We start from the raw sequence: 17,332 nt of genomic DNA on the forward strand, positions 1-17,332 counted from the left end.
AAGGGTTAATCCTAAGAGATTGAGTCAGAAGGAGTTGTCCAGCAACACCAAGCATCACAGCAATGAAAGGGTGAAAACAAGTAGGAGGTTCTTAGAGATTTGATGGACAAGTCATCAAACAAGTAGAAAATGATCTACCATCCGCGAGGGTGCTTTTTTCTTTTAAATTCTTTTTTTTATTAGGCAGCGTGGCAGCAAAACAGCAGGCGAACAGCGCCCAGCAGGTAAATACTGACAATACAGTTCATGGTGCAGTCATACGGAGATTACACACAAAATGATTCAGAGACAGAATTACAACGACATGTGAGGAGGGGTGGCTGAGCAACATAATATGGGAGGAGCTCTCACACTAGTGAGAAAGAGCAGGTGAGGGGGAAGCAGCTGGAGTCATGTCCAGGTCGGACAAGTAGGAGCGGAACCTAAGCCAGATGTCCCTAGGCCTGGAGTGGGTAGGTAGCATGTGAGACCAAGTTTCCTCGGAGTCAGAGGCCCAAGTAACCGCTTTTAACCATTGGGCATGTGTGGGGGGAAAGGGGCGAAGCCAACAGAGCAGGATGGACCGAACCGCTAAGAGCATGCAGAGGCCAGCCAGTTTTTTGGAGTTTCGAGGGAGGCCAGGGAGTTCGTGGAAGAGACAATGCTGGGGAAGGATCAATGTGGTGATCAAGCATAGCAGATACCGTCGAGCAAACCGCTCCCCAGAACAGTGAGAGGCGGGGGCAAGACCAGATCATGTGGATGTAGTCCGCGTCGTCATGCCCGCATCGAGGGCAGCTAGACGGATGCCCACTGGACATGCAATGCAATCTGACCGGAGTATAGTGGAACCTATGCAGCACTTTTAACTGAATGAGTTTAAATCGGGAATTGAAGGACACCCGGTGAGTGCGGTCGCATAAATGTGCCCAGCGGTCAGGTCCCTCTCCCAAGACCCCCTGAGTTTAGAAAATTCCGGGAAGGATCTGGACTGCAGCATGAAGTATAACCTGGAGATTTTACCTTTCATGGGTGAGGGGGAAGCGAGTTCCCCAATGGCCGGGTCGTCTGGTGGTACCGCAGGGAATGTTGGATAATGACGCTTAAGGGTCTTACGGAGAGACGCGTATTGAAGCCAGACACTCCGGTCACTCCTCAAGGGTAGGGGGAGATCAGTCCACTCAATAAATATGCCCTGGACAAACACGTCCCGCAACAGCTCATAGCCCGCTTCGGCCCAGCGACAAACAGTAAGTGGTGCCACCTGGGGGACCCCCGGGAGGAAGTTCCAGAGGGGAAGGTTGCCGTGGAAGGCGCGGGGTACTCCAAGCAGCTTCCATGTTTTGGCTAATGCAAGGGATGTGCAGGCGACCGGACTCTGTGAATCCAGTACCAGAGGAGCGGGTTGTATAACCAAAGAGCGGATTTCGCGGTCACAGACCGCAAGTTTCTCGAGCCGGACATGGGGGGGGGGGGGGGGGTCAGTTGTGTTGAACCAATGAGAGATATATTGGATCTGGGATACTAGCCAATATTTAAGAAAATCAGGGGCACCGAAGCCCCCCCTAGCCATGGGGGTGGACAAGGTCTCATACTTAAGCCGAACCGCTCCTGAGTGCCAAAGGAAGGAGTTGATTGTACGAGTCAAGTCGCGAAAAAAGTCAGCGCCTGGCCACAAGGGTACGTTGGCAAACTTGTAAAGCAGCTGAGGTAACACCACCATTTTCAATAGGCCCATTCTGCCCGCGAGAGAAATCGGGAGCTTGTCCCAGGCTAAAACCTTAACGGACAGATGTGTAAGGTACTTCCGAAAATTCTCTTCGAAGGTTAGTGCCCGTTGGCGCGTCACTGCTATTCCCAGGTAGGTGAATGTGGATTGAGCCCATGTGAATCCCAGAGTGTCAGGGGGGGGGAAAGAGTGCATTCCGTAAGTGGAAAAAGGGTGGATTTCGAGCAATTCACCCTAAGGCCCGAGATCCGGCCAAAGTAAATGATATCCTCCAGCACTGGAGGCAAGTTGAAAGATGGAGAGCGAATGAACAACAACGCGTCATCCGCATATAGGGAAACTATGTCCGCCCTCCCGGCAGTACGGAGGCCTCTGTGGGCATGGCGGTGACGAAGCATGTCCGCGAAGGGCTCTATGGCAATTGCAAAAACCAAGGGAGAGAATGGGCACCCCTGCCTCGTCCCCCTGGCGATCTCAAAGGAAGGAGAGCAGTGGTCACCTGTACGGACCCTAGCCACGGGGGACGAATAAAGTAGCTTGACCCATGAGAGAAAGGAGGAACAAAATTTACAGCTCTCGAGAACCCGCCAAAGGAATTGCCATGATACCGAATCAAAGGCCTTTTGCATGTCAAGCGTGGCCGCTACAGCCTGAGTCTCTGGGCTAATCCTGTCAATTATATTAAATATACGCCTTAAGTTCAGGGAGGTGGACCGCCCCGGGACGAAGCCCGCTTGATCGGAATGAATGATGGATGGTAGGATGGGGGCCAACCTGAGAGCCAGGGCCTTTGCGTATATTTTGGCGTCGCAATTTATAAGGGAGAGCGGACGATACGATCCACAATGCGAGGGGGGTTTGCCCACCTTTAGCAATACTGTAATCGTGGCCTCACGTAGCGAAGGGGGGAACACACCTGTCTCGACCGACTCCTCCCACACAGCCAACAAGTGGGGAAGGAGAAGTGACTTATAGGACTTGTAAAATTCGACTGGGATGTCATCCGAGCCGGGGGCTTTCCCCGAGGATAGGGAATCAACAGCGTCGGAGAGCTCCTCCAGTGTAAGTGGGGAATCAAGAGAGCCCGCGGCCTCAGGAGATAAAGTTGACAAGGGAAGGGAATTGAGAAAGGAGTCGATTTCTTCCACTGGTACTTCGTCCGAATTGGAGTATAGGGACTTGTAAAAATTAAAGAATTCCGTATTGACGTCCCGGGAGGAGACAGCCAAGGAGCCGTCCAGTCTCTCAATCCCAAGAATGTGTGGGGAACCTGTCTCATGTCGGATCAACCTCGCAAGGAGGCGACCAGGGCGCTCGCCCTCCCTGTATTTCCACGCGATGCCTGGGTTGTCCAGAAACCTCTGTTCACGATCAGCCAGGGAGCGAAACGTATCCAATTCCGCCCCAATGGCCGCTAGGTTACCCGGGGAAGAGTGAAGTGAACACGCAGCCTCCAGGGTCGACAACCTGGATTCACTCTCGGCTAGATCTCTCCGAATCGATTTGAGGACTCCGTTTTCCTTGGAAAGTGCAATCCCCCTAATATAGGCCTTGAAGGACTCCCATAGTGTGGCTAGTGATGGTACCGAGCCTGCGTTTAACTCAAAGAACTCTTCAATAGAGTCCTCGAGCTCGGAATGAAACTCTGGATCGAGTAGGGCGAGGGGTTTCAGTCTCCAACAGCGGGACCGGCCAGGATCAGGGGCCCAGCTCACGGTGATGGTCACAGGAGAGTGGTCGGACAAGGTTCTGGGTAAAATCATTAACTGTTTCACGTCTTTAACCAAGACATTGGAGATCACCCAGCGGTCAATTCGGGAGTATGAGTCGTGGACTGAAGAGTAGAATGAATAAATGCGGGAGTCGGGGCAAAAGAACCTCCATGCGTCCACCATGGCCAAACGGGGTAGGGATGATAATGCAGCATAGGCTGCCCTGGAGAGATGACGGGGCTTGGACCCAGATCTATCAAGGGCTACATCGAAGATAGTATTAAAGTCACCCCCCCAGAGAATTGGGACAAGGGGGAAGCCATCTAAAAGGGACGTGACCTGTCTGTAGAACTCAGGGTCATCGAGGTTGGGGCCATAAATGTTCAACAGAACCACCTCTTTCCCTTGAAGCGTGGCGTGTAACAGAACATACCTGCCCAGGGGGTCAATGTGTGAAGAGAGGAGGGTGAACCGGAGACTCTTGTGGATAAGGGTCATGACCCCACGACTTTGAGTAGAGAAGTCGTTGAAGAATCTATGAGGGCCCCAGGTTTTGGCGAAACGCACGCATTGCTCCATGCGAGCATGTGTCTCCTGCAAAAAGAGAACCTTGGACCCGTGGCGCTCAGCCTGCAGCTGGAGCTGCCTCATCTTTCTATAGTTCCCCAACCCCCGAACGTTCCAGCTCATAAAGGTTAAGTCCCCCTCAGCCATAGATGATGGTAGAGTCAAAAAAGGTGTCCAAGACCAGTGGGTGAGTGCTGCACCACGGTCCGTCTTCGCTGCCAGCGCCAATTTTCTGATAATAAAACCCCAAACATGTCCCAGTCCCACCCACATCCCCCTCCCAAACAGAGGAATGACAATCCCAAACCCCTTCAACCAAAACCAAACTAGAGGCATCAGCGCCTGGGGGCCGGTAGGCCGGGCTGGCCGCAGCGCTCCGGGTCGCAGCAGGACCAGTAGAGCTTAAGGTGCAACTACAAGCATTGTATGTAACTTAAACAGGGTGTCTTGCACTTAGCAGTATGGTACATCATTGAAGTGAAAGGAGAAACTTGAACAAGCCGAATCCGGGAGTGAGGATCAGTGCGGTGACGGGGGAAGGGCCGGACCCGGCCGCCCCCCGCAGGGCCCAAGGGGGAAGCTGCAGAACTGTGGACAGAAGAAGGAAGTCAACCTGGGAAGTGTTCGTCCATAAACTTGGAGGCCTCCTCCGGGATCGTGAAGAAGAACACCTGATTAGCATGTTCTACGCGCAGTTTGGCGGGGTAGAGCATGGCATATTTAACGGAGTGATCTCGCAGCCTCCGCTTCACAGCTTGGAAAGTTTTGCGTTCACGTTGAACGGTAGTCGAGAAGTCGGGGTAAAGATGAATCCTCGCACCCCCCAATAACAGCTCGCCCTTGATCCTTGCGGCTCTGAGTAGAGTATCACGATCCCGGTAGTTCAGGACCCGGGCGATGATGGGACGAGGCGGAGCCCCGGGTTTGGGTTTAGCGGAAAGGGCACGGTGCGCCCGCTCAATAGCAAAGTGAGGGGAGAGCTTGGGCGAGTCCAGAAGTAACATTAAAGTGTGCTCAACAAAGTCCTCCATTGGCTCGTGTACCTCGCTCTCAGGGACCCCAACAATACGAAGGTTATTGCGCCTTGAGCGGGATTTTAAGTCCTCGTTCTTCTTCTCCACCTCGAGGACTCGGCCCGAGAGAGCGACAACCTCGGAACGCAGTGCACCCAGTGCATCCTCGGCGGAGCCGACCCGTGTCTCGACCTCAGACACGCGACTATCGGTCCTCTCGATGTGGGCCTTGATCGAGGATATTGTGCCGTTCATATCGTCCAGTTTTGAATGTAGGGCAGTGAACCCCTCCCTGATAAAGTCCATCATGTTTTGGGGTTCAGGTGCCACTACGGACGACGACGCAACCGGGGCCCGCTCGATGGAGTCCTCCGGGGATTTCGCAGCTGTCTTCGCAAACATGTTGATGGAGCTCTGTTTCCTCGCGCCCCCCTTGGTCATTTCGACAAGGATGATGGTTGAGTGGGGTAAAGGGGGATCACAAGCAGCCCCGAGAGGGAGACGGGGAGATCCCAGGCCCTGCAAGCCAATAATCCAGGTAGGGTACGTGACAAGAGAGGGAAGCAGGGAATGTCGTGGCCACGCGACTATGCCAGAGAAGTGTAGACCGCAGGGCTCCAGCCCGATCGGGAAGGTGTGGAAGACAGCAGTGGGGGGCCTTGAAGGTGGGAAATCCCAGCGATGGAAGAGCGGGGACCAGCGGTATTGACAGCACCCCTCTGCAGAGTTTCACTCCGGGTGGAGTGGCAGTAGCCTCCAGAGCAATAAAGCGGGGAGAGGCCAGCCCCCCGTGAAGGCCACACAGAGCAAGGGATACCAGCCAAGGTAGAAGTAATGTGAAGTTGGTGAAGGCCGAGTAGCCCCCCAAGGGGGGGGGGGGGGGGGGCAAAAGCTGGGCTTCACAGCAAGAGAGCCAGGAAGGTCAGGGCTCACCAGGCGGAGCCGGCAGTCGCCGCCCGCGGGCCTCCGGCACCCCTCACCGCAGAGGGGAAGGCCCGCCAAGGAGGGGCGACCCCAGAGACCCGAGGCAGGGGGGCGGTAGTTCAGGCGCAAGAGTCAACGGAGCCTCCTCAGCTCGCACCCGGAGGCCGCGCTGCTCCAGCAGCGCAGCGCGCGCAGGCCGGGGAGGAAGGGTCCCCACGACCCCCCCGCCGGTCTCCAGGAAGGAGGGAGGGAGATCCCACGGCGACTCCCAAGCTGGGAAGAAGGAGCAGTCCAGGTGACTCGCCAGGAATGGCGGGGGCAGCGCGTCCCAGGCCCCCTCCAGGAGATCGCAGATGTAGGAAGGAGCTCAGCGAGGCCCCAGGAGGATTCATCCACCCTCCGCCGGGGCTGGCCGCGGCTCACAGGATCACACCAGGTCCCCGATCAATGTCCAGGCCGGGGCCGCAGGAGCCCCGAGGCGGCGGTCGCAAGGTCGCCCCCGGAGGCTGCGGGGCCCCCCGCAGCACGTACCTGGAAGCCGCGCCAGCAGCGCGGCGTGTGCTGTCGGGGGGGGGGGGGAAGAGGCTCCAGCGACCTCCCCAAAGGCCGCGGAGACCCACCGGAGAGGGCAAGGAGGCCCCGAAGTGAAGTCTGCAGCAGGGAAGAGAGAGCGGGGCGGCCGCGCCACAGGCCCGACGTCCCTCCAGGGACACGGGGGCAGCGTACCCCAGGCCGCACCGTCCCAGAGGAAGCCACAGCCCAGCCGGCGGGTCACGGTCCCAGGTCTCCGTCGACCCCGCCGCCGGGAAGGATGAGGCACGCCGGCCCCCACCGATGCCCGGCAGATGTGGGAAGCAGCGCGGCAGGGCCTCGGGCGGGTACGTCCACTCCCCGCCGGGGTTGGGTTTTAGGCGCGCAGGAGCGCCGCAGGCGGGGGGATGGGCACTACGGAGTCGGGGAAAGCCCTTCCCGGCTCCGATTTGCAGCAGAACCGGGTCCACAGGATCCCCGAGGCAGTGGCAATAAGTCGTGTGTCCCGTACACGGCAGCAGTCAGGGAAAGCACCATAAAACAGGGTTATGAGGTCCGCTCGCCACGGAGCTCACGCATCAGGCGGCCATCTTGCTCGGCGCACAACAGCGCCCTCCCCCCCCCCAGGGTGCTTTTTTCTAATACGGTGTTGTTCATTGACAGGGATCAGCTCTGCTGGAGGAAGAAGTCAGTTACGAATGGGTGTACTGAAGCCCTGTGTGGAAGAAGTGAACTGATGATCTACTTGCGTTTGTTTGATTCATCAGCCACGTTGGGATGCGTTTTGAAAAGGAAAGATTGGCGCCTGTTGCGTTGAGTGCGCACGTTTGAGGAAAGCTGAGGAGATGCCTTCTCCGTAGATTAAGGGGGACTGCCGCTGAAAGCTACGCGGCTCGCGTTCTCGGCCTGCCGTGTGAATCTACTGAGGGAGCGGTGATGGAGAAAACCCCATTAGCCATCGCCAGAGCGGAACAGCTGAGGGGGTGTGTCATTTCCCTCGGCAGCCGCGGCTCTCAGCTGGCAGCGGAGGCATCGGCCGTGACAGCCGCATGAAGAAAGAGATTAGACCAGTGAAACTGACTAAAGGCAAGTTACGTGCGACGAAGCTGAGAAAGAGAGAGAGAACGTTACGTTTGAATATCGAGTGAAATAACCCCTTTTGAAAAGGAAAGAGATGCATCTCGGTTATGAAAAGAATTAAAGCATGAAAAGTTTAAATATGCTTTTGAAGTAGAAGAGGTCATGGGTTACAGAATAAAGAGATCGTTATCTCGGAGCCTGAAAGACACCAAAAGGGGAAGCACTCAATTAAGTCTGAAGGCACTGGAAAGCGAAACCATGAATGAGATGAGAAGTGTGAATATTTGTTCAAACCCTGAAGAGACCACCGCAAGAGCAAAAGTCTAAAATCGTCTGGGACATCACTACAGTGGCAGTTTATCCTGATGCAAGGAGCAAGACGACCTTTTGATTATGGACTGGGATTCCCTGTATATATCCAGCGTGACGAGGACAGGAAGCTAAACTGCTGAATTCTGTTTTTTTAAAGTTGAAAATAAAACTTTATTACTTTGAAACAATAAAAGAGTGTTGTCTTTTATCCCACCACGAAATTGTGACAAATACTCAAAGAATAAATTTGGTGGATCAGCTTTTTCCTGCATCTCTGCAAAACTTTGGAACTCACTCCCGAAGAAAACATGAACAGAAGACCAGCACCTTGATGCCTTCTGGTCTTGTTCGCGCTGTCTATGTTACAGCACAATACAACACCTAAAATTCAGAAAATTGCAAAAAACATTGCTCTTTTAACTCAACAAGCTAAACAGAAAACAACTGTCGAAGGGAAACCGTCAACACAACACAAGAGAAACACACAAAAACCTAATGACCGCAACCCGGATGCCCCAACAGAAAAAAAGCATTTTGACCCAAACTACGAAATGAACCCTACCAGACCAACATAACCACTGCAAGAAGGGCACAGACTACTAACATGACTAACTATCCCTACTAAAAACGTGCCAATATCCAGCATACTCACCGTCAAAACACCAAACAAAACACATACATACCTATATCACAGTGCATACCTAAAACCTTCACAAAATGCACACTCAGCAAAAACAACCGACTACAGAAAACTAAACCCATTACACACAAATCATCCCACACACACACACCACAAACACCACCTAAACTTTACCAACTAAAACTATTATTAAAAACAAACCCAGCACACAGTGACCTTTTTTTCCTAACTGAAATTGCCAACAGCACATTAAAGCCCCCTAGCACTTTCCCTCTCTATCCCACTAACTAAGCCCTCTTTCCTTTTCAGACCCGCAGTATAAATCACAGTAACATACCAATAGGTTGCCTCTGTGTTACTAAAATGATCTTGGCTGCAACGTTATATGTGACAGGCATTATTTATTTGTGATGCGAGGACGTCAATTTCTGTTTTGTGTTTGTATGTGGCTGTTTTGGGTTGGGCTCTGTGTGTTAGTTCATTTGTATCACTATGATTAGTCTTGCTTGCATAAGGTTTTTCCAGCAGGTTCTGACAACCACCTTCCCACCTCCCCTCCCAGAGTAAGGTACTAGACAATGGATCTTGTTAGCACGTAGGATTAGCACTAACAGTTACCTAGGTCATGGACCCATTTATTGCCTTGTGGGTTGTTGAGATTGCATTATATTATTTTATGATAGGCATTATGCTGACTCTGCACGAGTGTGAGCAACCTGCAGTGGGATTCCTATTCACAAAACAAGGTAGGAGTGCACCCACAGCCAGACACGCCACCGTTATCCATTCCATTAGGGCGACGTCATTCCAGTCCTGTTTTTTTTCCCCATTCCCATTACAAATCCAGGACTACAAGTTCCAGAATGCAGAGTTAAAACCAGTACTGGACTATCATCACTCAAATCGAATGGATAATGCTGGTTTGCATGGCTGTGGGTGCACGCCTTGTTTTCTGAATAGGAAACACGCTGCGGGTTGCTCGCACTCGTTCAGAGTTGGCGTAATTCCTCGTGGTTCCCATTGTTTATGCATTTTGCTCGGTCTTCTTGTGCCACCCTGTGTTTACATTTTTGCTTTGACAATGCAGGGTATTGCAGGTGGCTGGAGTTTTATCCCAGAGTCTTGTTGGCCTGTGCTGCCGTTAGGCTTATGAGGATACCCGAGAGGGTTACAATCTTGGCATGCATGAGGCTCAGTTTGAAGAGCACTTCTGCTTGACAGTAAAGTCATTAAACCTGTGCGTGTGTGTGTGTGTGAGTTTACTGCACACTTATGGAGGTATAAACCTGTTGGTTTCATGTAGAAGGGTTTGTTGGGTTGCTGGATGGATCATGAACATAGATTCCCGCTTTCCCCACACATCTTTACTCCTCTCTTTCAAAGCAACTTTCTTTTCTGATGCTTTCACAAAGAATGCTCTTTACATCTGATGTGTCTTCCCCATCCACACGCATGAGTTCAGAACGTGGAATGCTGTGCGAGTGAGTTGCTGAGTGTTCTATGTATGAATAGAGAGGCTAGTTCTGGTAGAGGGTGCACCAGTGGATATCCCGTTTGTCCTTGGCTACTACTTGCCTGTCAGAACCGGTCCTACCTCTGCAGCCAGTAACTACATCAATAAAGACTGGTCCTTTTGTACCAGTGGATTCTGTCTTCCTTACCCAATTATTTACCTTAACAGAAACCCATCAGTCTCTAAGTCACGTACCCCCCCCTCACCAACCTAAACCACAGACTTACAATATGCAAGAATGGACACGGAGCAATAAAATCAACCAGAATTCATGCCAAGTCAACTTACTTCTTCTACACCTATGATGGGGGAAATCACATGTTTAGCTGCACAGGAAAGCAAACGTTTCCAAGGTTGTTTCATCTGCCAGCATGGCATCCAGAACAGACAATTTACAATAAAATGTTACCACTCTAGATTTCTATTAGCACTCTCTAGGACCTGCGTGTTCGGTTTGCCGTTGGAAGATACGGCTGCCGTTTGCACACACAAAACATGAGCTTACCTTTCTCGGTGGCTCCAGCCATGGTATCTGGCGCGACCTCCCAGGTCGCCTCCCGAAAGTGCTGAAGATCTTCGCTACTCTCAGAATCCGAATCCTGCTGCATGGTAAGTGCAGGGGGTGCCATGCTACAAGCGGATGCCTGCTTCTGTCTTGAACAAGAAAGGGGACAAGAAAGATGTTACCAGGGACTAACTAAACTGTCAGCCAAGGTAATGCGCACCTTGGAAGTATCTAAACACTGTAATTATCTTGTTTGAATTTATTAAAAAGAAGTCACGAAATATTATGCATTTTTCAACACTGTGCATATTTGTTTAATTTAGAAAAATGTTCTAAAAACGCATTCCATGTATCTACTCTTATTTAACGCTGTGTTTAAAGACGAATCCCTCAATGCAATTTGGGGATCATCACTGGTGGAACCGGAAGCCAACGAGGACCTTCTGTAATTTACATGTAGTTTACCAAGGACGCGCTCATCTTGGAAACAGTTTAATACGGTGTGGGACGCCAAGACGTCGTCCGACATGTGTCGGAGCGCCCCACTTCATAGCTCTCGGCTCCCAGGAACCTTTCCGCCCGGAACCTTTGTGCACGCTGTTGCGGTGTACTGTGTGCTTGAAGCGTCCAACGGCCTTTGCCAAGTGGGTGGTATGCTGTAGATGGGTGGTGCTTCCTGTCGGGAAGAGTCAGCTCTAGGTGGACGATCCGGAGGAATAGAGTTGAGGTAAGGACTGCTTTCTTGTTTCAGCTGGCGACCGCAAGTCCACTTCCCACGGTCCGTGCGAAATTAACTTCACTGTCAGTGCTTGCTCCTTCCCTCACAGGGATCATGCCCGGAATAACTTCTACTTTGAATATTAGTTCTCCTGAAGCACTTGCAGTGACACTCCTGACCCCATCATTAATGAGCTCACACTTTCATAGATCTACTGAGTGTCCACTGACCTTTTTCTAATATAAGCTGTCCATTGCTTTGGTATGTTATTGCAATTTGTACCACCCCAAGTCAAAAAGGACGATCTTCATGGAATCATTCTTGAGTCATCAGGCGACTCCATCCTAGAGTCATCCATAGCTAGTTCAGGGAGATCATCCAAAACCATCCTTAAGTATGTGTATAGGCTGAAATATTCAAATGAGATGACTCTAGAGTTATCACAGAAGCTACTCCAAGAGGAGTTCTGATTACTTCTAGTGATCTTGTATTACTCCAGGTTGACCCCCATGGCACTTCTGGAGTAATCCGCACCATCCTGGATGACTTCAGGGATAGGTGGGGGATTACTCCAGGGTGACCCTCTGACAACTTTAGGATGGGTTTGAAATTGTGAACGATTATTGCAGACAGCTTCAGGAGGACGTTGCTTTCAAACGATTTAGGAAAAGGGTTTTGATGCCTTGTGTGTAAGATGGGTGGTATTACTATAGGGTTAGACTTATGGATAGTGTACTGGAAAACATGGAATTTGCAGCCGTTACTTGCCATCTTTGCTAGAGCACTCAAATGTCATTAACTAAGGTTTGCTGATTTAGCATACAAAACTACAAATCCACCCCACGTCACGAACCAACCTCTAAACTCCCTCATTTCATATCTCACCTCTAGCTACCATGGCATCACACCCAATAAACTCCCACAATTACAAATCACTGCACTAAAATAAACACTTTGTGAACTAAACAGACGGTCTACCTGCATGACAAGGCTGTCGATCACTACACCCAACATTACTATGAGCAGCTAGCAATTAGTTCGACCATTCACCACACCGAAGAAAACATCAGCTGAACCCCAACAGAAATCCAATAGCACAAGAACCATTTACAAGTTGGCACCAACCTACAAAGTCACCAGATCAACTATAATAGTTCTACACACAAGATCACTTGCATTTTCAGTTTCACAGAGCAGCATGGGAGCTACAATTACATCGTAGATTAGCAGCAGTGGCTGGCGTAGAAACCAGACTCTGTTGTGGGGATGTTCCAATTCCATTGTTTTTTTTAAAACCGTAATCTGAAAGATTGCACAGGTGTGTGGTAACGTGTAGGTGTCACTTCATGGTCCAAACAAGCATGACCGTCATACTGTAACAAGAACACACTTAAGAAAGACGTGGTGGTGATAGAGTTGAGCTTGTCAAATTAGATCTAATTTGACAAGCCAGACAGATCAGTCCGACAAAACATTTGTAGCAGATAATGGACGGGTTACTTTACAGTCCAATATTTTGCAGTTGTTGCACAGCTACATCTCTGCAACATTACACAGACATCTGCCGATTTAATGCTGTGTCTATCAATTGTCCAGGTGAAGTAATAGGCAGGTCAAAGGAAGGAATGAAGAACACTAGCCAGCCCTGCCAAAAAGTTTTTCCAGCTTTTGTGAACATCCATTAATACATTTTGGAATAGTCAGTTTTCACCCATCAGCTTTTACAATATAATTGTTTTTTTTCACTGCATCTTCTTTTTCCAGATTCCACCAGTAGCTGCGTTTTCTCCTCTACCTTTCTTTTTAATGCCTCAATTATAGCTTTTCGTTATTTCAAAGTGTTTCCTGTGTCTTAATACTGTTTCTTGGCTGCGGGTATGAAAAAGGAAAGTTGAAACTTCATAATGTGACCACCAATACAACAAACATTTTGCCTGAGCTGTATACTGGGGGGGTGAGACTACCCCTAAGTGTGACCCTATCCGCCCCCTTGGAGTTTTGCTTATTCTTGCTCTCTTTGGCGCTTTCCCTCCCTCCCCATGCAGCTACGCACAACTCAGTGTAGCTGCACACATAATGTGTATGGGTACATACCTTTGAGAGTGCGCCGTGACTACTATAATTTATAAATAGTGGTGAGCTGCATTCCACAAGGTCTACGCATAAAGACCTTGAATGAATAGGACAGAAAACGGATTGGTATTTGCGAATCGCGCTCTACCTTGGAAATCCTAGATTAGTACCCCAACCCGTGGACTACATTTTCAGGATTGCATCTAAGGTGTAAAAAAAAAAAAAATATCCAGGATGTCCAAGCACCACTAAAGACTTTTAGCACAACGCGCCAGCCATTGACAGGTCTCAACCCTTTAATCATCAAGTACTATCAGAAAACTGTTTCAAGATATTTTCACTATCAACTTCCAAACCTGGTCACCATACCAAGTGTTCAATTTCAAGGCCTTGAAGACGGCTAAGGTCGAAACATGTGTCGGCTGACTTTATGGGAATAAATTCACCTACAGATGAATACCCTGATGATATTGTTTTACTTTCATTCTAAAGACTGTATACCTAACTTTAAGGAGCTAGAGTGCGATTCGCCAATAGCAATCCATTCTCTGTCCTAGCTGCACACATACTCTGACCTGGACTACGGTCCCCGAGGGCGTTCAACCCATAGCGCTTCGCCAATAACATAAGAGAAATCAGTAGACCATCTATAGTTACTCTAGAGCAGGGGTCTCCAACCTTTACATTGGCATGAGCTACTTTCAGTGGAGGGCCAACAGGGGAGAGCTACTTGCGGGTGATGTTCATAAACATTGGAACTTTTACGCATTTTGTTTGTAGCCGTTTTTCTCTTTAAATGTAGGGAATAACATATGCCTTCACGATTATGTTAATAAAGTTCAAGCCCTGGTCATTTCCTAAGTGTTGCAGGCTAAAACAGTGCCCGTGTGCAAGACAGTCACACGGACACCGTTTCAGCTTGACACACTTAGGAAATGAGCAGATAGTCACTTGTTCAGGCTATGTTACAGCCGCGCTATAGCCAAATATTATTCAAAGTGCAGTAATTATCATTTGCGATTGCGCGCCACTTTTTCTTTGGTCCATGTGTCGATTTTGGGCCCGATTCATGGAATATTTGCCCACTTCAAAGTGAATTTGCACTGCCGACACAAACCCCGATTCATGGAACTGCGGAGAGTTTATTTTTGCAGCACAAAGTTATTTTGTACTGCAAAAATGACTATGCCCGGACTTGCACTGCAAAAATACACCTTGCACGGTGCAAAGAATCAGGGTTTGCAGTGCAAGGTCACTTTTCAGCAGTCCAAATTCACTTTGAAACGTGTGCCCTGCGGTGGGAGACTTTAAAGTGCAGCCACCGCTCATGTCAGCGAAGAGACACAGATGACCGATAAGAAAGGCAGGTCAAATATGCTTTCTGGAATCTTGAAATGAAATAACAGGTTAACAGCGCTAGTAGCATCAAAGTGTAATTTCATAAATATGTCAATAATTCCATGCTATGCGCCTGTTGCATAGTATCAAGCCAGCAGAAACGTGTGAATCTTTGGGATAGCAGAAAGTTGATGGAAAACTTTTAGGATGATAGTAAAAACCCTGAAGGGAGCACATGCCTTATTTGCGAGGAATGAGTTTTGAAGAAAATAGAAGAAAAAGTAACTTGCTGGAGAATGCGGGCATCAATCCCACTACCTCTCGCATGCTACCCTAGCACTCCATCATGAGAGCTAATCACCCTTCTGTTCAAACGTCCTTGTTACACAGCTCCAGAGCTAAAGTACAGTAGACAGCGCACACTTGTTCGGCTGTCCAGGCACCCGTAGTGCATAAAGTTGCTTCTCCGTCGGTCGCATAGGAAATCTCAATCGCACCCTTTTGCCCAAAACAAAATACCCATTACCTTGTTTTCAAAAGTCCAAATGGGGCTTCTGTAATGCAAAATGAGCCCAGGGAGGCATGCAGCTATCATGCTGAATGTCTCCGCTTCACTCTGGGCTCATTTGCAATCATATGAGTTACTATAAGAAATGGCAGGGCTCTGGCGAGGAAGTCCCGAGAGGGCTTGGTCGCCAGAGCCCGGTCATCTAAAAATAGCTAACATGATGCTAATGAGCCCAGGGTGAGCGGAGACAGTAAGCATCATAGCTAAATGCTCCGTTTCACCCTGGGCTCTCTGCCTAGCTGCCCACCCCTCCTCCGATGGCACAAACAGATGTGCACACATGAGAGGAGGGGCCACAGTAAGGCACACAAAAATAAAAATACATTTTTAAAGAAATTCACAATCGCCACCTCACCCGAACCAACCTCAAATTCTGCTTCAGGCAGCCTCCGTCCACACTTTAAAGCCACAGGGCAGCTCCAACATGGGGGAAATGTGCACCATTGTGCTTTTAAAAGAGAAAGCCCGGTCTTACCAACACAGCACAAAAGGAAACAACTGTGGCCAATGGCAGAACAGCTTGCAGCAGCAAGGAACTTGCTCTGGCCAATCACAGGACGCATTCCATATGGTTACAGATTTGCAGGTCTGTGATTGGTCAGAGCACTTCCTTGCATCATTTTCCTTCTTTGTGAAAGTCGAACGCGAGCGACTTCAGATGCTCCAGCGAGCTACCAGTCGCTCACGATCGACCGTTTGGAGACCCCTGCTCTAGAGGAAAGAGATGTTGTAAATGAGGTGGGCATTGTGTAGCATTCATCTGTGTGTGAAAAAGAGGAACGACTCCACATAGGGACGTCAGATGTAATGTACCCCTCTCCCCCCAAACATCAAATAGAGAAAAAGAAAAAGAAATAAACACATTGCTTACCCAACTAAAAAAGCATGACTCCTTGAAATCCTATTCTTCACGTATTTCTCTTCTACTTTCATCGATGCCCTCTATCAGCAATTTCCAATTAACTTCACCAGGAATTGCAAAGGCTCAAATTCCCCATCCTTTCAAATGCACAGGGAATTGTCTGAATCAAAGAGTGCCGTGATAATTTGAGTTATTGTCTAAAAGAAGAAATAAAATGTGAATTTAGTATGTGCCAAGTATTTGTTAACCAGGTCTGTACCCAAAACCATTAATTTATAGTGGGCTTGTTATGGATGTTCCTGCCCGGTGTGTCCCGATTTATGAGTGAAGTGTCTCTTGGTGCTTGATAACTTCCTCCAAGACTTCCACCCATTGTGGCTTTAACTAGTTGCATCTGTTCGCAAATTTAGAGGTGTGTGTTCTGGAGAGGAAATACGTTCTTAACTGCAGAGCTCTTGTACATAAAATGCTGCAGTCATTTTGTGTGTGACCTTTAAAAGACAAACACACGTTTCAGTTTCTTAAATGTAAACCATAGAGCACCCCACCTTGAAGACAGCAACATGTACAGGAAATAGGAGGGTATGCAGTGACAGAACCCATGACCATAGTGATCTTTACTGGGGGAACAAAGAGTAAACATTACACCCTAGCAGGAAGGCCTTTGCTAATATGAGCCAGGCACTATCCTCCAGAAGGGTCTCAAGTCCCCCCAATCCCCCATAAGCATCGCTAATGTGCAATAAATTATGCAATACAGCTGAACTAGTGCAGCGCTCTTAGCAGTGGAAAAATCCTGCAATAAAGTAAACAAAGCCATGGGTAAACTTTGCAGAGGCATGGTTTCTCACACATGCACCATGGCTTGATACATGTAGATAACCTATTACGTAGAGGGTCGGGTGCACCTATCTGAGGAAGGCATGGACTATTTGTGTGGAACATTGTGGGTGCATTGGAGCAGCAACAGCATTGAAGCCAGAGAGGGGCAGCCAGCCAGTAGGAGCATTTATCCCCTATTTGGCAATGGTTTGAAAGCAATCAGCCTGATCCGTATAACAGTCAGGCTCTTTTTTTAGATGGATCACTGGTACCAAGTGAAGAAAATATCTTTTTCACTGTTTGGCTAAGAGATGGGTTGGGGTTATTTCTGCCTCCGTTTGGCACCCATGAACCCAGTTTAATTTCCTAATAACTGCTGTCAGCACAATGGAAGCATTTATTTGTAAACATAACATCTTTATGAATATAAAAAACGCAAAGCAAGG

The 17,332-nt window shown here is 49.2% G+C and overlaps 1 protein-coding gene across 3 annotated transcripts in view; it reads right to left on the minus strand.

The window, feature by feature from the left end:
- The window catches only part of C10H12orf43 (chromosome 10 C12orf43 homolog), a 94,924-nt gene that overhangs the window by 67,834 nt on the left and 9,758 nt on the right, over positions 1 to 17,332 (minus strand). Inside the window, exons 2-3 of one of the 3 annotated variants that reach the window (XM_069619785.1) lie at positions 16,074 to 16,261; positions 10,506 to 10,650 (exon numbers count right to left, since the gene is read on the minus strand). In XM_069619785.1, coding sequence (XP_069475886.1) covers positions 10,506 to 10,629 — 124 coding nt within the window. In that variant the 5' untranslated portion in view covers positions 10,630 to 10,650; positions 16,074 to 16,261. Of the gene's footprint in view, positions 1 to 10,505; positions 10,655 to 16,073; positions 16,262 to 17,332 lie in introns of all 3 variants that reach the window. The other 2 variants (XM_069619784.1, XM_069619786.1) reach the window with 2 other exon arrangements.

The sequence above is a fragment of the Ambystoma mexicanum genome, chromosome 10 (assembly GCF_040938575.1).
Source record: "Ambystoma mexicanum isolate Mex_15411 chromosome 10, UKY_AmexF1_1, whole genome shotgun sequence".
Taxonomy (NCBI): Eukaryota; Metazoa; Chordata; class Amphibia; order Caudata; family Ambystomatidae; genus Ambystoma; species Ambystoma mexicanum.